At 54.2% G+C, this 21709-nt stretch overlaps 2 protein-coding genes across 12 annotated transcripts in view; one reads left to right on the top strand and one right to left on the bottom strand.

Annotated features, from left to right (window-relative positions):
• Positions 1–6837: 6837 nt before the first annotated feature.
• Positions 6838–12760, bottom strand: RPS24 (ribosomal protein S24). 10 transcript variants are annotated; one of them, XR_011382454.1, is made up of 7 exons: positions 12407–12552; positions 10671–10736; positions 10363–10572; positions 9541–9651; positions 8925–9427; positions 7277–7297; positions 6838–6921 (listed from the first exon to the last, which is right to left on the bottom strand). XR_011382454.1 is itself a non-coding variant. In XM_008269912.4 (7 exons), exons 1-5 carry the CDS (start codon positions 12407–12409, stop codon positions 8937–8939), a joined length of 396 nt encoding a protein of 131 aa, XP_008268134.1. In that variant the 5' UTR covers positions 12410–12552; the 3' UTR covers positions 6838–6921; positions 7277–7297; positions 8925–8936. The 10 variants fall into 10 exon arrangements, 8 of the variants coding, with proteins under 8 accessions (XP_008268134.1, XP_069914005.1, XP_008268135.1 ...); XM_008269912.4 differs by having other exon boundaries at positions 8925–8942; XM_070057904.1 differs by having other exon boundaries at positions 8925–8942; positions 12083–12448.
• A 1388-nt stretch (positions 12761–14148) lies between these two features.
• Positions 14149–21709, top strand: part of POLR3A (RNA polymerase III subunit A) — a 49854-nt gene continuing 42293 nt past the window's right edge. The window contains exons 1-5 of one of the 2 annotated variants that reach the window (XM_008269916.4): positions 14149–14351; positions 16656–16791; positions 16936–17073; positions 18136–18307; positions 18488–18642. In XM_008269916.4, coding sequence (XP_008268138.1) covers positions 14308–14351; positions 16656–16791; positions 16936–17073; positions 18136–18307; positions 18488–18642 — 645 coding nt within the window. In that variant the 5' untranslated portion in view covers positions 14149–14307. The remainder of the gene's footprint in view (positions 14352–16655; positions 16792–16935; positions 17074–18135; positions 18308–18487; positions 18643–21709) is intronic. The other variant, XM_002718399.5, reaches the window with a different exon arrangement.

Genomic DNA, 21709 nt, shown 5'->3' with positions numbered 1-21709 from the left:
ACAGCGCGATGAAGGTGCCCCCGACACCACTACAGGGCTCGGTGCCCTTAAAAACAGGAGGGAATGGCCCCCGGGTAGCAGAGGGCCCAGCTGCTGTCAGCGGGAGACTGAAGACCCTCTCCAACAGCAGTGAGCTGAGGGACTTGGGCAAGTCACCTCCCTCTCTGTGCCCTCACCACAAACAGAGGAGGAACCAGCACTGCCTGTGTGCTGCACGGGTGTGTCACAGAGCAGAGGAGCCTTCCCCGCCTTCTCCCAGATGGCCTGACGGGCCAGGGCCTCTCCTTCCACACGTTTCCTCCACCGAGGGTGGAGCCTATGGCTTGAGCAATCGCTTTCTTTTTTTCTAAAGATATATTTATTTATTTGAAAGGCAGGGTTACAGAGAGGCAGAAGCAGAGAGAGAGAGAGAGAGAGAGAGAGATCTTCCATCTGCTGGTTCACTCTCCCAAATGGCCACAACAGCCGGAGTTGTGCCAATCCGAAGCCAGAAGCCAGGAAACTCTCCCAGGTCTCCCATGCAGGTGCAGGGGCCCAAGGATTTGGGCCTTCTATGGCTTTCTCAGGCCATAGCAGAGAGCTGGATAGGAAGCGGAGCAGCCAGGACTCAAACCAGCAACCGTATGGGATGCTAGCAATGCAGGCAGTAGTTTTACCCACTATGCCACAGTGCCAACCCCTGATGCTGGCACTGCAGGTGGCGGCTTTACCCACTACGCCACATTGCCAGCCCAATTTGTTTCTTTTTTAAAGGCAGAGTGACAAGGGCTGGAGCCGTAGTGTAGCAGGTAAAGCCACCACCTGCAGTGCTGGCATCAGGGGCTGGTGCGGTGGTATAGTGGGTAAAGCTGCCACCTGCAGTGCCAGCATCCCGTAAGGGCACCGGTTCAAGTTCTGGCTGCTCCACTCCTGATCCAACTCTCTGCTACTCACATGGGATACCCAAAGCCAGGAGCCAGGAGCTCCATCTGAGTCTCCCATGTGGGTGTCAGAGACCCAATTACTTGGGCCATCTTCTGCTGCTTTCCCAGGGAACTGTTTGGGAATTGGAACGGCAGCCAGGACTTGATGGAGTGCCCTGATAGGGGACACCCAGCGTCGCAAGCCACAGCTGAACCCACTGCACCACACCACCGGTCACAGCTCGGGCGATTTCTAACCAGACTCTGAACATCACCAAAGACGGTGAGAGCAGCAGGAGGCTGGACCAGATGTGGTCTTGGGGGCCACATGGCTCTGGGATGTGTGGGCTTCCAGCAGTCTGGAAAGGCAATTCAGTGCCCTGGCGAGGATCAGATGCCAGTCCCGGGATGAATGAAGGGACTGCGAAGTGCCTCGGAGGCCGTGTGTTTGCAGAGGAAATACAGACTGCAGCGAGAGCAGGAGGGCGTGATGTATGTCTTCCCTTCTTCCCGCAGCGCAGGATAGAAATCCACAGAGGCAAACCCTGCGTGTCTGAAGATCTGGACTTCTAAATAATCCATTTTGACAGGTTCCACCTTGCTGCCCGCAACAAGCCCCTGGCAACGCCTCCCGAAACAGAGACAGGACATGGATGTCACGCAGCAGGGCTCACAGCCCTGCACACCCAGGTCCTGCAGTAGCCCAACTGGTTTCTTCCTCGACTCCCTGGGCAGGGTTTGCAATCTGGGGAGAAAGACGGACGCCAAGAGCTGCCTACTCAGCACCTCTCCTCCATCCCACAGTGCAGGAAACCCAGGCCCAGAGGAGAAAGGAGGCTCACCTGGGGCGGGGGAACAGAGTGGGGGGCGGAGTGAAGGCTTGCCAACAGGGCTAGTGGCCCAGCACCCTGGCCCCCGCTTACGCTTGTTAAAAGAGCAGAAAGAAGCCCACAACACCGCACCGGCATCTGGCTGCCGGCTCCAGCGCTCTGCCTCCCACAGAAGCCACAAAGCTGCCTGGCTGGGCAGCTGCAGCCGGGGGAGAGCTGTTTGCACAGGATCTGCAGAGGCCTCGCGGCACGGATGGGTAGACATGGCCACGCACATGTGAACAGCACAAAGCCCTCCAGGTTCAGCTTCCCTACCAGGGCCGCATCCTATAAACAAGATTACCACCCCCATTAGACCCTCTCTGAGAAGAAAGAGTGACCTCTCCAGTTGATCTGGCATCAGGCTTTTTTCAGGCTTCCACGAGGGTAGCGGCCTGGACAACAAAGCAGGCGCCTTCCAAGCCTGTGCCCACAGCGCCCCCTTGTGGGAGGCCGCGTGGCACGTCAGATCTCTTCCAGCAACAGGACCACACAAAGTGCTGTCTTTCCTGATCTCCACAGCGCTCCCTCTCTGGAATGTCACCCCCCCACCGTGGCTCTGCCTGTATCAGTCACCTGGAGCAGTTGTTAGAACACAGACCGCCTGGGACCAGCACTGTGCAGTAGTAGTTCAAGTCCCAGCTGCTCCACTTCCGATCCAACTCTCCGCTATGGCCTGGGAAAGCAGAAGATAGCGCTTGGGCCCCTGCACTCACATGGGAGACCCGGAAGAAGCTCCTGGCTCCGGATCGGTCCAGCTCCACCACTGCAGCCATCTTGGGAGTGAACCAACAGATGGAAGATGGAACTCTCTCTGCCTCTGCCTCTCCCTGCCTCTCTCCGCAACTCTGCCTTTCAAATAAATACATAAATCTTTAAAAAGGAAAACCGCCGACTGCCCAGGTTCTGAGCATGGCCAGCAACCTGCATTTCTAACAAGTTCTCAGGTGATAAGGATGCTGCCCACCATCTTAGCCGATCACTGTGCACTGACGCAAGCTCACACAAACCCCAGCCCCGCAGTGAGATGTTCCACAAACGTCCCCCGACATCCTACAATGTCAGAGCCGCACAACCTTGACCATGTGCCTGAACCTCCACCAGCCTCAACTTCCTCACCTGTGAAATTGGGGGGCCACATCCTTCCCTCAGAGTGTCAGTCCCTGGGCAGGCACTCATGCTACCCTCAGTGCCGCTCTTACTAACAGCCCTAACACATCACTGTTCACTGAGCGGCTCACCGAGGACAGACACTGTGTCCGGGTGGGGACAGAATTCTCGGAGGCAGAAGGGATCTCGGGAATCTTCAGTTCAAGGCTTCCCAAACCTGCCTGCTGTGCAGCATCCCCCATGCCACCCAGACCCTGAACCCTGGACATCTAGGGCAAGAGGCTGGGTATCGTTTTCAACCAGCCCCTGGGTGTCCAGCTTAGGAACCACTCACAAAGCCCTGTGGCCAACACAGAGACAGGGAAATGGACGCCCAACCCCCACCGAGCCACATTGCTTACATGCCATCTCTCGACCTCTGACCTCATACACAAACCCCCTCTCTGACACACACGATGGTCAGTTGTATGCATTTTCTGTGTGGAAGAAGTCAGAGCGTGACAAGCACACTTGCTCTACCCGTGAACAGCTAATGATCTAACTCGCTGCTGTTTTTATTCAACCAAAAATGTCGAAGGCTAAGAACTCCCTAGCCCAGCATGCCACGTCCTCCCTGACCTCTCCAGTCCCACTTGCACCCGGCCCCTGAGGCTGCAGACACCACGATGGGGCTCTCACTGCTGACTCCGCATGTCTGGCATGCAGGAGGCTCAAGGCCGAGTGGACAGAGAAGGGACAGAAGACAGGTGAAGAAATGAATGGAGAATTCACTCCCTGGTCCCCCTCCCCCACCCATCCCCACCCCCATCCCTCCACCCCCGCCCCGGCAGCCTCCACTGCGCTAGCACAGCCCTCATGTCAGACACCTGCGCTCTTGCAGCCCATCTGAAGTCTGATTTTGGAACATTTCTCCTACCGGACACGCATCGTGCAAGACCCTGCTGGAGGCCACCGGTCATGCAGGGCCTCCTGTCCCTGGACTCAGGAAGTGGCCGTCTGCATCTGCTGCCACCTCCCCAGGCTGGCCCTCACTTTCCCCTGGTGCTCCTCCCTCCCTGCTTCTCTCGCCTCTTTCAAGGCCTCGGAGGAGACCTCTGCTCCCATGTATCCAGCAACCATGCAGTGCCCTTGCCCCAGTTGGTGCTACTCCTCCTGGAAGCCCACCAGGCCCAGGCTCCCTGCACTGGCCTTCATGGTCCTGGTTTCTTTGACACTTGGGCACTATCTGCTATCTCACGCTAAGAACACAAGCCAGGCTGTGAGGTCCGGGGTAAGCTATTCAACCTCCTCTGAACTTCAAGGGAGACACTGCTGTTTTATCTCCCCAGGCCCTACAACAGGGACAGTCAGAGCTCAGATGGGGAGTCTGGTTGGCCTCTAACACTTGTTCAACAACCCCACGGTAAGTGGCACATCGCTGGGCACACAGTTGGTAAACAAACCTAAGTCTTGGACACATCCCTATAAGCTCAGAAAAAAGCTGCCATCAGTATTTGAGACTGAGTAAATGCACAGGTCTTGTCAGACAAGTGCGCTCCGATCGCAGCCCCACAACTGGCTGGCTGGGAGACCACACCTGGCATCGTGCAGGCTGAAGGAATTGTTGACTAGAGGCCTGCCTTAGCTCCAGGACAGTATGGTGTAAGGTGCTGTCTTCCTGGGCACCCCCAAACCACCATCCTGCAAGGAAGGGATAGTCCAAAGCTGCCCGACCACACAAGCAGGATATAGCAACAAATGACTCCAGGGTGCAGGGCGAGCTAAACAGCACCCCAAGAATTCACTACACTTTATAGCAGCCCCTTTTCCAGGACTGCCTCTAGCTTCTCTCCTCGCCACTCTTCAAAGATGCCTGCTACCTCTCAGTAAGCTAATCTCCCACAGTGCCAAGCCGGGAGCAGGGAGCAGGCGCCACTTTGCGTTTCTGCGAAAGCTCTTCCCACGTCTGCTGACAGCACAGCGCTGTCTGGCTACCGTCAGGGCCTATGAAATGCTCCTCCCCCAGGAATCCTCAAGCTCAACAGCACAAATGCCCACATTTAGAGTGATGGCCTACAAGTTCTCGCTTCTTGCCACACAGCTGCCTACCACATACTCGTCTCACAGCGAGGGTACCCCTTGAGCCTCAAGACAGCCTCATGAGTTGGCAAGACAGCAGGTACCCATGAAAACAGCAGCTGAAGTTCACCCACTCAAGGACCACGTGAGCACCCCCTCAGACGGACTCTACGGCAGAGAAGCAAGCAGAGGGGACAGGCAGGTGACAGTGGCCTGGACACACCCCCATCCCGAGGGTCCCAGCCATCACCCCACAGAGGGCTGGGCCACTGTCGCTAGTTCACAAGACTGGATATCTGGGCCTTTACACAAAACTTGCCAGGTTCTGAACCGCTCTAAGCTCAGAGACTGCCAGTTTGCCTTCTGTGATCCCCCACGTTAACCACAATTCCCTTCTCTAGAGGCTACTGGCTGAACGACTGCATTCTGCCCGTGCAGACATGCCCAGCAGAAGCAGAATTCCGCCCTGCTCAGGTTCCCTGCAGCTGTGCCCCTAATCTTCCCAGACCACCCGCTGCTCCCACTAGCCCCGCCCCTGGCCTCACCTTAAGCTCCCCTCCCAGCACTCCACGACCCTGCCCTGCCTTGTCCCACAGAACTACAGCTCCTATTGCCATCTTTGGCCTCCATGCACTACTGCCAGGTCAGGAGCTTGGCCCAGAGGTTAAGATGTCCACAGTCCATATCCAAGCATCTGGATTCCATACCAGGGTAAGGATTCTGACTCCAACTTCCTACTAATGCAGACGCTGGGAGGCAGCAGTGACAGCCCAAGTCCCTGCGTCCCTGCAACCCACATGGGAGACCCCAGGCTTCAGCCAAGCCCAGCCCTAGCCACTGTGGACATTTCAGAGATGAACCAGAGATTTTTCAAATAAAAATTTGGAAAAAGCCGGCAAGTTAACCCATCAACAGATCCTGTTTACTCCAGGGGAAATGACAATGTGATCCAGTAATTTTCATTCCTACTAAAGCTGGCAGTCTAGGAAGATAGAAGATTCAGCTAACAGTCCAATCAACCACACGGATGGCGAAGAGCAACACGAGCCAATCCAACTACACCTAAATGCAAGCCCACTGCAGATACTCCACACCTGACAGCCTCACTGTTACAGTGAAAGGCAGCGTGCGCAGGGCTCAGCAAATACCAGACTGCCTGGTTCAAGCACTGGCTCCACCTCAGACCCCAACTTGCGAATACACATTCGACACAGCAACTCACACAGGAAACCCAAGCTCCAATTCCAGGCTCCTGGCTTTGAAGGGTGGACAAGTGGATGAAGATCTGTCTCTGGATTTCCAATTAAATGGCTTGAGTTTGAAAAAAAAAAAAAAAAATTGGGGTATGGCATGCACGAGGCACAGTAGTTAGGCCACCACTTGAGACACCTGCATTGCATCCCTTCCTGTGCCTGGCTTCAAGTCCCAGCTACTCTACTTCCAATCTCGCTTCCTGCTTACGTGAGCCCTGGGAGAAAGTAGTAGGTTGATGGCTCAAATATGTGGGCCCCTGCCTCCCAGGTGGAGGTGTGGAGTTCCAAGCTCCTGGATTCAGTCTGGCCCAGCCCTGGCTGGCACAGACCTGTGGGCAGTGAACCAGCCAAGGTGGAAAATCCCTCCATCTGTCTTTCAGATAAAATGAAATACATTTTCAAATAAAATGAAATAAATTTTCAAATAAAATGAAAATAAATTTTCAAGTGAAGTGTATGAAGTTCTTGGAAACGTGGAATTAAAAATTTGTTTTTTAAAAGAGGACAAACTACATTCTATTATACCAGTTTACACTGAATGCTTTAATGGAACACGTAAACTCGGAAGCTACTGAAATCTGCAATTAACAGCAAACTATAAAACCGCTGCTGAATTTCAAATATAGTTCAAACAAGAGACACGTGAAAGTTTTTACAGTTTATTAATTCCCATGAAAAATTCGCACAATCACTGTAGATAAATTCACTGCAAAATCTTTACTCCTTCGGCTGTGAAGAGAAAAAGATGAAGTTAGCAACTATCTTTAAAATTCTTTTAAAAGTTCAAAGTCTTCAACAAATCCTAAAATTAATAACATTCATGCAGAACAATTAATAACCTAGAATCAAATTATGTGAAGTCATTAACACAATGTAACATTAAGAAATAAAACAAACGTTCAAGTTAGAAAACAAAAATGGGTTAAATATTAACTACATTTTAAAAACAAAACCATGCTATTAGTAATTTACAAGGTTATAACTCTGGTAAATCCATCTCTAAATGATTTTTACATGATCTTTAAACTTAGTACACTGGTAAACCAAGTAGGTGAACAATCTACAGGAAAAGCTTGAATTATACCTGTTATCCATCTCCAGCTCACTGAATCAGTGGCAGGGAAGAGAGGAAGAAAGGGGGGAAAAAAACATTTCATTAATAGTCCCTTTTCAAACTCCAGAATCGTCTCAGTGCATGCAATCAGACACCTCAGAAATGGCCGTGTGGGTCCTAAGGGCTGTGTGCACAGCCTCCCCCAGGCCCACTGACTGATTAATCCTACAATTCTGTGGCATGATGACTTCACAAATCATGATGCCAAAGTGCTACCACGTCCAGGTGTGGATGAAAATGCACACCTGAGCCCTGGCCCTCTGCTCTGCCCAGCAGTGTCATGCCAGGCTCACGGACACTGACCCCAGAATCATTCCTAAGTCTAACTTAACCTCAATGGAAATGCTGAGAGGTACCATGTCTTTTAAAAAGGTAGCTCGGTTCCACACTTTAAAAGACATCATTCACAGCCACAAAAGTAGTGCAAGTAAGAATTTAACTTTAGCAGAAATGTTACAATAATCGCTCTTCAAATAGGAGACCACTACAGACAACTGCACTGCACCCGAAAGGAAGCACGTACACCTACTGCAGCATCGGAAGCAGACTGGCTTATGGTGTCGGTGCCAGGGTACGTGTGCTCACGTGTGAACTCCTCTTCCAGGTGGCTTTTCGAAGCAGCACCAGGGAACTGCACCAGCACAACTGGAAGCAGGACTGGCAACAGCGCAGGAGCTCCCCCCAACCACTCCATACATGAGACTCAAAGGTCAAATGAAGACTCAGTACTAAATGTCATTCAAACCTAGGTCAGAGGACAACCTCTGGCTCCTCTCTGACACTGTCTACAGGTCTAATGGTCCCCACCCAGAAGCCACTGGTGGGTAGTCTCGCTGGCAGCTCATCACCACCAGCCACTCCAGTGCTGGGAAGTCAGTGTGATTACAGCCCTGGGCAGGGATGCCACGTTGGCTGCTCCGCCTAAGGAGTCAGAAAAGGAAGCCAGGAACAGTAGACACTACCGTTCCAAAAGCCCACTGCCCTGCCCTCTAGCCTACTTAGTGTTACAAATTTAGGCTGTTCAAGTATGTTTAAAATGGGGTGGTGGTCCATTCTGACCAAATGTTCACAGGAAGACTTACCTACCAAAGGCTTTGATGTAAATTTATAATTATCTCAAAAACCTTCCTACAAAAAGGGTTCACCATACAGAAAACCGGAGAATGAAGAAAACGCTGGGAGGTGGCTGAGTGGAGACTACCAGGACAGAGGCTGTGCCAGATGTCACTGAGCAGCTTTTACCGGAGCTGCCCAGGACCCACTGGCCTCGTGGCTCCTGGGGGAAGACGGCTCACAGGCGACACGGCCCCTCCAAGCCCAGCGTTAACTACTGCAGTCTCCCGAGCATGTCGTTATCTGAGACAGAGCACTTCCCAAGTGCAAGCTGCAAGGGTGGCACCTATCTTCCTCCCGTGAGTCATTTCTCCACTTAACATGCGCTTGAGTCTCCAAAGTGAACATGATTCCAAAGTCGTTCTCCTTTGCTCATAATACACTAGTTTAAAATGGCATTGACATTAAGCTGGATCACACTATAAAATCGTTATCCAAGAGCCGACATGCAAAGCAAACTCAGTGAAGGTGATGCATCCCCACACCGTGCTTACAATCTCAGTACCTGCTAGACACTTCATTTCTGATGAACAACAAATCCAAGAAAGTAGAGGGAGAAGGCAAAAAAATTCACAGAACACTTGATTATTTGATAATTTAACAACCCACCACCTTAATTCAACTATTACAACTAGCTAGCAAAGCTGGTACAAAGCTGCTTATCATCCAAATCATCTAGGTCTGGACTAATTGGAGGAAAGCAATGCTAGGATCTCGACGCCTCTACAGCGTGCCAGGCAAGCATGGGCCACATTGATCCAACTGTTCCTTAGGCCAGGACCCGGGGAGTTTAATCCCAGGGACCAAGAGCTGCTCCCCTCTAACAGTCCATGCCAATGAGCAGCGAAAGGGAGACACTCCGACAGGGCCTGCCAGGCGCCCACCAGGATCACTGCACCAATGCGGCCCCCATGCTGCGCTAATCAGAGCTAGTGGGGAGGGCCACACTACTCTACTGGTGTGTAGACACACTACGATGCCACACAGCTTCGCAGAGCACGTTACCTTCTGTCATCCAGAAGAAGGGGAGGGGAAGAAACATTAAGAAAAGTCATTAACAAAGTTGCTCCTTTCTCAACACTGAAGACCCACAAACGGCAGTTTTCCTGGAGAAACTGTACCTTTTTGCCAGCACCAACGTTGGCCTTGGCAGTTCCCCTGACCTTCTTCATCCTGTTCTTACGCTCCTTTCGCTGCTTTCTTGAAGTCTTTTTCTTCTCATACAGGCCATGCTGAAGGAACAAGAATGCATAGGCTAGCAAACATTAACTCATCAGCACCCACTACCCTGGGAGAAAAGCGACCAGGTCAACCAGGTCAGAGCTAAGAAACCCGCTAGCAAACCTGCCACCTCCCAGAGGGCTTGCCTCAGGCTGTTGCCAACTCCTCCCCTTGCCTGTCCAGAGAAGCAGCTACCCTTCTTCTCCCCCCACCCGCCTTTGCCGCTCCTGTTGCCAAGAGACTTTTCCACAGCCTCAACATCATCCCTCAGCAGACCTCCCCAGAGCACATCACCAAGTGCCACAGCAACCACAAGAGAACAGGCACAGCGTGCTGTCTACTCACGGATGAGCCAGGACTCCTGCCCAGTCCCCTCTGTAGTGTCTGACACCAAGCAGATGTCAAGAGATCCTGCCATGGTTGCAAGATATCTACAGGAGTAAGCCCAAACTCAAAGGGCCTCACTCAACTTGGTGCCAGTTTTCCAAACTACGTATTTCTCTGGAAAATGACCCTTACCCCTGGCCTGCTCTGTGAGCACTATTGTACCCGCCCTTCCAAACCTAACTCAGGCCTCAGACAATATTCTGAATCCTCATGTCCTATCTATAACACAAACCAAAGAACCTTCTCAGCCCCTTTAGGGTCCTTGCCAGACTGCACGACCTTGTTCCTCCTGTACACCCACAACACAATGCTGAACAAACTCAAGAGACACATACTCTTGCAAGTCTGTGTTTGGGTTCATTTTTCTTAGCATAATCCAAGGAATCGTAAATCATGCCAAAGCCTGTTGTCTTGCCACCACCAAAATGAGTTCTGAATCCAAACACAAAGATGACGTCGGGAGTCGTCTTGTACATTTTGGCCAGTTTTTCCCGAATCTCTGTCTTCGGCACCGTCGCCTTGCCAGGGTGGAGCACGTCAATGACCTGGAAGGAGACACCTAGTTTACTGTCGGCCCCAGGGAACTTCACGTTTACAGTAACCACAGTCCCCTGCACAGACGGGCTGGGGTGCCCTTGCTTACCATCTGCTTCCTCTGCAGTAGTCGGTTAGTCATGAACTTCCGGGTCCGGATGGTTACTGTGTCGTTCTGAAACAGAGCACAGAGTTGTTAGAAGACTCCATTCCCTAGTCTCCAAGAGCTGGTACTACCAACTGTATACACACTAGCTATGTGACTACTTCACCGACGTTTAAACAGTCCTCGCTGCAGTGCCCCATTCCAAGCGCTCACAGCCCGAGGGAGGACTAACAGCTCGAAAGCGTCAATAAGAAGTAAAAGGGAAATGCGAAATCCCACTCCCGACAAGCAAGCGCCCGGGAAAGGGCAGGCCACAGCTGTGTGAGCCCACAAGCCCTTTCAAGGGGCTCGCCCCAGAGCAGGGCTCCTCTACCTCAGCACTGGCTATGGCCTGTGGTGGGGGCTGCCCCTGTGTTTAAGATTACCTGTAAGAATTCTTGGCCTCAGCCAAGACACCGGGAGCATCTTCCCACCCCCCACCCCCATTGGAGACAACCCATCATGTCTCCATCCTGCCTATGGACTGAAAACCACCCTGGCTCACGGTACCCTCCCCTACCCAAACCCGAGGCGAGCATTGCACTCACCACCTACACGGAATCTGCCCTTCCCCAGTTCCTCACGAAACTGGGCAGTCGCTTTGGAACGACCCAACTGTTTTTCCCCTAAGTTCTTAGCAAGGAATGCTGGCTTCCGGCAAGTTTACCATGACTAACCAGGAATTTTACCAAAAAGTTGGAGGTGGGGGCCGGGCTTAAAAGCAGCCAAGTGAGACCCGGGCCAAATTAAATTCCTCCCCATGGCACTCGATTAACTTTCCATGCATCGGTATGTGTTAAAATGGTAAGACTTGGGTACTGCATTTCCGTTCACAAACCTCGCGGAGTTACCTTTTCGACATGACAGCACACCTAGGCAGATCTATAGCTTTGTCCCCTTCGACAAGTTTTCTTTGGACAACTCGCCAGTGGGTACACACGGGTTTGGCAACAAGGGAAGTTTAAGAAAAAAAAGACCCTACAAAACGAAACCCTAGCTGTCTTGGAAAACCTTTCTCTTTTACTTACATTTGTTCTAGTAAGGAGTCCGGCTTGATAGCCACAACACCTCGAATCACAAAGGTAACAGGGCAACGGCACTCATTTATTGAAAGCAAAGCGCCAGAGAGCAAACAGCTTGCAGGCGCGGCCAGAAACAGGTGCTAAGCCTTCGATGCCCGCGCCGACCGGTCGGGACTCACGCAAGCCCACCTTGTGATCCATCCCTTCCCGGGGCTAATTTTCCCCAATAAGAGCACCCATTCGCCCGACGGGTTTTCTAACTTCCACGCGGACACTGTCTCGCTCGTCGCCACGCCCCGGCGCCGCCAGCCCCTGCCTCGCCCCTCGGGCTGCCGTCCCCTGCAGGGCGCCTACCCCAGCGAAGCGCTCCGGGCGGGACGTGCCTCCGAGGGTCTACACTCCACCCAACCCACTGTGCTCCGCCAGGTCGTCAAGCGCCCTCCACCGCTCCCGCAGTCTCCAAAGCCGGGAGCCCGACATGCCGCGATCAGCAGCGAAGCCCGACAGCACCAACTCTTCGTCCGTCGCTCCGAGGCCCTCGGCAACCGGCCCCCGTCAGACACGGCCAGAAAAAAATCAGCCGGGCTTCCCGCAGCTGCATGTCACACATAAGGACCGAGGGACGAAGGATGGCTCGGATATGAGACGGATGAGAGGGGTCAGTCTGGAGAAACTCACCATGATGGCGGTAGACCCTCACGCAGCCAGGGAGGAAAAGAGAGCCACCCTTTGCCGGCCAATCATATCAGCGCGCACGGAAGGCCCCCGGGCGACGTCGGCGTGGGGGCGTGGCCTGAGCCGCGGGGCTGGCCGCGCCACTGCCTGATTAAAAGTGCCTGGGGTCCCGCCTCACCGACCTACGGCCACACCCTAGGTTTGCAGACCGGCCAGTGCGAGGGCTGAGTTTCAGCGGCTTGCACCCCAGTGGGCCGAATTGTCGACGCAAGCCTGGAGGGCATCCTCGGAGGTCTTCCAGCGCCAGCCCCTCACTCTGCAGCTGCCTGTCTTTGCTTGCTTGGCCCGGATATCCGTGCTGCTTAACGTGAAGCAGACGTACCAAGAATGCAAGCGGGCGCGTTTCAGGAGAAGCTCCGAGAAACTGGTGTGGACCGGGAGCCCGCAGTGTAGACTTGGAAGACCCAGGCACTGGTGCAGGCGTGGTGGCGCAGCGGGCCGAGCCGCCAGCTGGGGCTCCTGCAGCCCACGTCTCCGTGCCTGGGTTCGAGTCCCAGCGCCACTTCCGACGCCAGCTCCCCGCTGCTGCGCACCGTGGAAGGCAGCGTGATGGCCCCAGTGCCTGGATCTCTCCCTTCCGCGCGGGAGAGACCCCAATGGAGTTCCAGGCTCCTGGCGTAGGGGTTCTAGCAGGGGCATGGCTAAGGCACAGAGACGGCAGCAAGGCTCTCCGCCCCTTTGCTCACCAACTAGCTCCCTACCAAGCCCAATTTGCTAGGACACAAGGAAGTTAAATAACTTGCCAGGGGTCACACGACTATAAGTAGGGATTCTAGATTCCCACGGGCTCCGTGACTCCAGGACTGTTCTCTGTATTAGTGCTTAAAATTCTCTATCTTATTTGAAGGGTAGTTAGAGAGAGAGAGATCTTCCATACGCTGTTTCACTCCCCAGACGGCCACAATGGCCGGGACTGTGCCAGGTCAAAGCATCCAGGAGCCAGGAGCTTCCTCCAGGTCTCCCTGGCGGGAGGACTTGGGCCATCTTCCACTGCTTTCCCAGGCCATTGGCAGGGATGTTGTTTTACTACTGGGGCTCCATGGCATAGGAACATGGGAGAGTAACGGGCTGGGGCTGTGGTGTGGTGGGTGCCAGCATCCCATATGGGTGCCGGTTGGAGTCCCGGCTGCTCCACTTCCGATCCAGCTCCCTGCTAACGCACCTGGGAAAGCGGTGCAGCACAGCCCAAGTACTGGGGCCGCTGTAACCACATGGCAGACCTGGATGGAGCTCTTGGCTCCTGGCTTCAGCCTGGGCCAACCCTGGATGTTGCAGCCATTTGGGGAGTGAAACAGTGGATGGAAGATCTCTCTCCTCTGTCTTCCCAAATAAAGAAACCAAATTTTGTTTTAGGCTTTTAACTTATTTATTGGAAAAAGCAGTGACACACAAAAACAGGGACACAGAGAACCTTCCACACGCTGGCTCACACCCCAGATGACCGCATCAGTCACCGCGAGGCCAGGCAGTAGCCAGCAGCCAGGGACTCCATCCTGATCCCCCACGTAAGTGGCCGGCGGCCTAAGTACTCAGGCCGCCGGAAGTGGAGCAGCCTGGACGCGAGTTAGCGCATATGCCGGCATAGCAGGTGCAATCTCAGGAGGCGCCGCCGGGTGGCGCTGCAGAGAGAAGCCACGAAGCGGCGAGTCGGAAGCCTCTCTTGACAGACAGCCGTGCCAGCGAGTAGCGGAAGAGGAAGGCGCGTGGGACGCTCTACGGAGGCCGGCAGGGTTCCGCGGATGCTGTAGCCCCGAATCCAGCAGCACCCCGGGGAGGTGCGGGGGGCCTCGGGCCGTTGTTTCTCTAACCCGAGTCCCCGCGAGGGCTCCCCTGCAGCCGCCGCCATGGTGAAGGAGCAGTTCCGGGAGACGGACGTGGCCAAGAAAATGTAAGATGGAGCAAGAGCGGGTAAAGGGCGTAAAAGTGAGGGGCAGAGAGGTCGGGGGTCTCCACGGTGAGGCGCAGTGGGAAGGGGAGGGCCTGGAGCAAAGCCCACGAGTACGACGGCGGGTTCGGGAGCAGCGGCCGGAGGGTCACGGCCCCTGAGGGCCCCTGGACTGGGGCGGAGAGGGCAGAGTGGCCGGGGCCAAGCGCCCGCTCTCCCGAGCCAGTACGGCGGCCCCGTTCTGTTTCCAGCGAGGCTTCGCGCAGCCGGCGCGAGGGCAGTGCCCGGGATCGGGTCTGCTGAGCGGCCGGGGTGGGGTTGCCAGGGCGAAAGCGGCCCCCCCAAGGCAGAGGCATGACAGCCTCAGAGGAGAGGCTGCTGGTAGACATACGAGTGCATCGTCCTCGCCGCAGATAACGCTGCAGAGCCGAGCGTGCGCTGGGCCCCGCACTGCCTGGCCTCGCCGGAGGAAATGGACAAGCCAGCGTTGGCTGCGGCCAGTGCAGCCCCAAGCACGGGCCTGGAGGGCTCTGGGAGCAAGCCGCAGGCCCAGGCAGGGGGCAGCCCAGGGGCTGGGGGGCTGGAAACAGGACACCTGGAGCTGACCGGGGGAGTCATTTGGAAGCCAAGAGATCTTGATCAGCATTCTCCTGGAAGGGTTAGGGAAGCCTTGGAGGCCACGGCGTGGAGCCGGGCCCTAGTCATTCCCTGGGCTCCACGTTGCTTGTCCACCGGGTCGTCTTCTCCTGATGGTAAGGCCGCCAAAAGTCACTTTTACAGAGACTTTGTTATTAGGTTTTTTTATTTACTTAATTGAAAACAGCAGGAGGAAAGAGAGGGAGGGAGATCTTCCATTCGCTGGTTCATTCCCCAGATGATGGCAACAGCTGGGTCTGCGCCAGACTGAAGCAGGAGCCGGGAACTCCATTCAGGTCTCCCAGACGAGAAGCGGGGGCCCAGGCCCTTGGGCCATCCTCTGCTGCCTACCCTGCACCTCAGTGGGAAGCGGAATAGCCAGTCAGGACTCGGACCGGCACTTACAGGGTGAAAGAGTTCCAGCAAGGAATGGAGAAAGAGAGAGAGAGAGATACCTTCCACCCACTGGTTCACTCCCCAGATGACAGCAACGGCTGAGGCTGGACCAGGCCAAAGCCAGGAGCTTCTTCTGGGTCTCCCATGAGGGTGGCAGGGCCCAAGCATTTCCGCAGCTTTTCCAGGCCATCAGCAGGGAGCTGGGCACGAGCCAGTGCCAACACGGGATGCCGACATCGCAGGCAGCAGCTGCACCCGCTACACCACAACGCCAGCCCCGCTAGCGCGGTTTAACCGAGTGAACACACGTGGCAGTGCAGGCGGGCAGCTCAGAGAAGAAGCAAGTGACCAGAGGGGCTTTCTGACCATGCAGCATGGCGTAGTGGCCTCCACGTCCCTCCACCCTGTCACATAAGCCTACTTCTCTGCACCTGCTTGCGGTTATGTGTCTGCGTGTTCATCGTCTGTTTTTCCCACCCTGCACTGGGAGCTCCCTGTTGTCTGTCTTGTCTAATCTGTGTCCTCAGCCCCGAGCCTGCCATGTAGCAGAGACGAAGCTTTGTTAGAAGGATGAATGGACAGATAGAGGGGAGAAAGTATGTTTCAGATACGTCCGATCCGAAGTGCCTGTGAGATGTCCAGGTGGAGCTGTCCAGCAGGAGCTGTCCTGTCTCCCAGTGTGCAGCAGAGCAGCAGCAGCTGACCTGCAGACAGATATTTGATAGGCCTCAGCGTGTCTACACTTAGGAGGGTGTGTGGCCTGGGAAGGCAGTGGAAGATGGCCCAACTCCTTAGGCCCCTGCACCACGTGGGAGACCCGGAGGAGGCTCCTGGCTTCAGATCGGCTCGGCTCGGCTCTGGCCATTGCGGCCAACTGGGGAGTGAACCAGCAGATGAGAGACCTATCTATCTCTTGCTCTGTCTCTCTGTAACTCTGTCTTTCAAATAAATATATAAGTCTTAAAAAAAAAAAAAAGTGAGCGAGCAGTCAGCCTGGGGAAGAAAATCTCCGGAGTATGACGTCACCCAAGGCGGGAGATGGAAGGACTGGGGTTTGGGGCAGGCGGGGAGGGACTCCTGGTGCTTCAGAGAGTTGAAGTACCTAGGTGAGTCCTGCTAATTTCAGGGGCAGGAGACACTGGATTCCAGTGGGGTGGAGAGGTGCTGTGAGAGAGGAGCGGGGCCAGTTTGAACCGATCAGCCTGCGGGGGAGGGCAGCACCGGCAGGTGGGCCATGGACAGGTGTTAGCGCTCCCCTGTGTCTTCCTGTCCCAGAAGCCACATCTGTTTTGGAATGAAGTCCCCCGAGGAGATGCGGCAGCAGGCGCACATCCAGGTTGTGAGCAAGAACCTGTACAGTCAGGACAACAACCACGCCCCGCTGCTGTATGGCGTGCTGGACCACAGGATGGTGAGGCCCTGGGCCCTGATGAGGGCCAGGTGGGAGGGCGAGGCCTGCTCTCCATCTCCCCGTCCCCTGCACATCTCAGGCCGAGCCCGAGTCCTCTGCCCCACAGTGGTCTCTGTTAGTCACTGCGTGTGCTTTTCTCCAAAGGGTACGAGTGAGAAGGACCGTCCTTGTGAAACCTGTGGGAAGAACTTGGCCGACTGTCTGGGCCATTATGGCTACATTGACCTGGAGTTGCCGTGTTTCCACGTGGGGTACTTCAGAGCCGTCATAGGCATCTTACAGGTAAGCATACAGGTGTTCTCCAAGGCATACATTCTAGATTAACTGGCCCAGTGCTGTGGTGTAGCAAGTAAAGCTGCCGCCTGCAGTGCTGGCATCCCATTTGGGCACCGGTTCAGTTCCTGGCTGCTCCGCTTCAAATTCAGCTCTCTGCTATGGCCTGGGAAAGCAGTAGAAGATGCCCAAGCCCTTAGGCCCCTGCACCCATGTGGGCCGGAAGAAGCTCCCGGCTCCTGGCCTCGGATTGGCACAGCTCTGGCCGTAGCGGCCATCTGGGGAGTGAACCAGCCTCTGTCTCTGCCTCTCTGTAACTCTTTCAAATAAATAAATAAATCTTTTTTAAAAAATCACAAAACAAATTTTAGAGTGGTCAAGGACGTTAGGATTAGAAATTGTGAGTGGTGGAGAATACATCCAGGTAAAATTTTATACTAAATATGTAATGTTTTCATCTAGAACTATGGTATATTACTTAAGAATTCTTTTTTCCTTTGAGAAAGTGCTAGCTGTATACCTTAAAAATAACAATGGTGCTAGTAATTCAAATAACGCAGAGTAGTGCGAAAAAGTTAAAAAAAAAAAATCCTACCGGAGTGAGTATTATGGGGCAGCAGGTTAAGCTGCCACTTGGAGCACTCACATCCCATATCAGAGTGTCTACATTAAGTCCCAGCTACTCCGTATTTCTGGTCCAGCTTCTGCTGATATACCTGCGTGGCAGGTGATGGCCCAAGTACTTGCGTTCCAGCCACCCATGTGCATGAACTGGATAGAGTTCCTGGCTTCAGCCTGGCCTGGCCCTGGCTGTTGCAGGCATTTGTGGAGTGAACTGGCAGAAGGGAGGTATCCCCCACCCCCCATCATTCTGCCTTTCAAATAAATAAGTAAATCTTAAAGAGAAAAACACAGGCCATGTCAGCTCGGTAGGAACGCTACCGACATTCTCACAGGGGCTTCCCCGTGCCTGTCTGCATCGCTCAGGGCGCCGGGCAGCACGGAGAAGGGCGTCTTCCAAAGGGAAGACCTTCCCTCTCTCACCCTTGCTCTGCTCTGCTCCCTGTTCAGATGATCTGCAAGACCTGCTGCCACATCCTGCTGTCCCCGGAGGAGAAGAAGCAGTTCCTGGATTACCTCAAGAGGCCCGGCCTCACCTACCTGCAGAAGCGAGGGCTGAAGAAGAAGATCTCGGAGAAGTGCCGCAAGAAGAATGCCTGCCATCACTGTGGCGCCGTCAATGGTGAGGCCCGGGGACCCCCTCCCGTGCCACGCCGTGCCGCCTCCTGCTGCCCTGGCCACCGCGGGCCCTGTCGGAGCGTGCAGCTCTCGTGGGGCTTCCAGGGCTCTAGCAGCTTCTGTCATTTCAGTGACCAGACTAATCTCAGGCCACCCTGGGGACCTGATAAATGCACTTTTCCAGGTACTGTGAAGAAATGTGGACTACTGAAGATAATTCACGAGAAATACAAGACCAACAAGAAGGTGGTGGACCCCATCGTCTCCACTTTCCTTCAGTCTTTTGAAACGGCCATTGAACATAACAGAGAAGTGGAGCCGCTCCTGGGGAGGGCACAGGTGAGCCCGTGAGCATATGCCCGTCCCGTACACGGTACACACTCACGTACTCTCCCTCCCTCTCCTGCCCCGCTGTGCCTAACTGCTTCCAAAGACCAAGACAGCGCTCCAGGCGTACTGCACGTGACTGTCCTAGGCTTTTATCTGGCCCCAGCTACAGAGTGGCCTGGCCTGGGACCTCCCCTTATTTTTGTTTATAAAGTTTATTTAAGACAGATAAAGAGCTCCCACCCCTGATTTACTCCCCACATGCCCACAACAGCCAGGGTTGGGCCCGGCTGAAGCCAAGAGTTGGGAACACAATCCAGGTCTCCCAAGTGGGTGGCAGGAACCTATGACTTGAAGCATCACCTGCTGTCCCCCGGGTGCTCCTCAGCAGGAAGCTGGAATGTGGAGTGGCGCCAGGATTTGAAGCCAGCCACTCCAGTAAGGCACCTCAGCTGGTGTGGTAACCACTAGGCCGACTGCTTATCCCTACTCACATTTTATGAGATAACGTGTTAGGTTTTATTATAAATGATTTTTTTAAAGGTTTATTTATTTGAGAGGCAGAGTTAGAGAGAGAGGTTGGTCTCCCATCCACTGCTTCACTTCCCAATTGGCTGCAACAGCCAGAGCTAGGCCAATCTGAAGCCAGGAGCCACAAGCATCTTCCAGGTCTCCCAAGTGGGTGCAGGGGCCCCAGCACCTGGACCGTCTTCTACTGCTTTCCCAGGCCATCAGCAGATAGCTGGATCGGAAGAGGAGCAGCTGGGACTTGAACACCAGTGCTCATATGGGATGCTGGTGCTGCAGGCAGAGGCTTATTCTACTGCGCCACATCTCTGGCTCCATTATAAATGATTTTAAAATCACAGCTGTCAGGGCATAAACTGAGAGAGGTCCTGCTCCTCACGTGGATAGTGAGGGACAGGAAATGGCACACAGGAAGAATGAGGGGTAACTTGATGAGCAGCCCCCAGGGAGGGGGGTAGGCGGGGAGGGCTGAGGTGAGTGGGTGCCCACACATGTAGTCTGGAAAAAGCATGAACTTGGCTGGCGCCTCGGCTCACTAGGCTAATCCTCCGCCTTGCAGCGCTGGCACACCGGGTTCTAGTCCCGGACGGGGTGCCGGATTCTGTCCCGGTTGCCCCTCTTCCAGGCCAGCTCTCTGCTGTGGCCAGGGAGTGCAGTGGAGGATGGCCCAAGTGCTTGGGCCCTGCACCCCATGGGAGACCAGGAGAAGCACCTGGCTCCTGCCTTCAGATCAGCGCGGTGCGGCGGCCATTGGAGGGTGAACCAACGGCAAAGGAAGACCTTTCTCTCTGTCTCTCTCTCTCTCACTGTCCACTCTGCCTGTAAAAAAAAAAAAAAAAAAAAAAAAGGAAGAAAGAAAAAGAATGAACTCTTGATGGACCTGATTGAATTGGATTTGTCTGATGCAGCTGCAGCTAAGCTGTGGGCAAGGTTGAGGGGCCACTGGCAGCCTTGGTCAGTGAGCGTGAGGAACGATGCACACTCTCGGTTGTGGCTTTACCTGCAGGCTCCCCGTGCACTCACTCTGCTCCCACCTCCACCTTCCACTTGCAGTTGTCTGCCCAGGACCCTGCAGCGTTGTCCTTGCCGTGAGAACCTTCCCTGCCCCTGCTCCCGAGTGGAGCACCGACTCTCCGTGGGTCTGCCAGGTGTTTTGTCTGCAAGTCCTGAGGGGCTTGGTCCTGGAGGGACCCACCTCAGTTCAGACTCACTGTTGCGTTTGCTGCTCTGTAGCAGCACAAGCCAGCAGCCTGCGCGTGTGCCTCTCAGGACTTGGTCACAGCACCGTGGAGTGAAAGCTCTTGCTAGGAAGCGGTTTCCAGACTCCTACCGGCCGTGTGTTCTGACCCCCTTCAGTTCCCCGACGTTCCTAACTCTTGCCTGGTGCTCACTGCACTGTTCCGGGTGAGGTCTGGCCTTTGTCATACTCCTGCAGTTCCGCTCATACACATGGGTGTTTTCTGCCAGATCGCTGCAGGTGGTGGTAAGGTGCCCCTGGCTGGGAGGCAGCGAGGTGGAGGCAGGGAATTCCGCCCCAGCTGAAAACCTGGGTAGACACCTTCTCTGGCTGAGTTCCTTCCTCCTCCCCTGCTGCCCCCAGGAGTCCCCCAGAGCCAGCCCTCTATTACTTTTCTCTAATTGCAGTGCCCTACACGCAATAGCTAATCACGTGTCTTTTCAGCTTTGTTCTTAGGAAATTGTGCAAAGCAGCTCCTACTTGCAGCATACACTCGGGCATCTGATCTTAGGTTCCCAGAAACCTTAATGAGAGCAGTAAGACTCAGGCTGAGTCACTTACCATTGATCTGTGGGTCTGGAATAATTAGCGTGGTTGCCACATTATGAATAAGTTGCTAACTGCATGGCACATGTTGCTCCAAGGCAATGTAAGTTGATGAACGTAAATTTCAGGGTGGAAAAGGAGAAAGGTAATTCTGCTCACCTCCAGACAGCTCTTAACAACATGGTCAACAATGCCTTTTCTCTGCAGAGCACTGGGTTTCCCCTGAAGGGAGACTGTTCACATGTCTGTTTCATTGGGCAGTATTTTATGGACTCTTCCCATGTCGGTTGTGACATTTCTCTGGTGTGTCTCTTTGGGTGTCTTCATAGTTTTCCACATGTGAAATTTTATCTAGCCCGTAACCCATTTGGCTGTTTCCAGCTATTCATTATTAAGAACAGCTTTGTTGAACATAGTTTAATCTTTGTATTCTTTCTTCTTCTTTTTTAAATTTTCTTTGTATTTGAAAGAGATGCTTGGGGCCAGCGTCGTGGTTCACTTGGTAATCCGCCAGCATCACATATGGGTGCCAGGTTCTAGTCCCGGTTGCTCCTCTTCCGATCCAGCTCTCTGCTGTGCCCCAGAGGGCAGTGGAGGATGGCCCAAGTGCTTGGGCCTCTGCACCTGCATGGGAAACCAGGAGGGAGCACCTGGCTCCTAGCTTTGGATTGGCATAGCTCTGGCCCTGCGGCCATTTGGGGAGTGAACCAACAAAAGGAAGACCTTTCTCTGTGTCTCTCACTGTCTAACTCTGCCTGTCAAATTAAA

Source organism: Oryctolagus cuniculus, chromosome 15 (assembly GCF_964237555.1).
Source record: "Oryctolagus cuniculus chromosome 15, mOryCun1.1, whole genome shotgun sequence".
Classification (NCBI taxonomy): Eukaryota; Metazoa; Chordata; class Mammalia; order Lagomorpha; family Leporidae; genus Oryctolagus; species Oryctolagus cuniculus.
The sequence above is the reverse complement of the archived record's forward strand: the minus strand, read 5'-3'. Positions and strand labels throughout refer to the sequence as shown.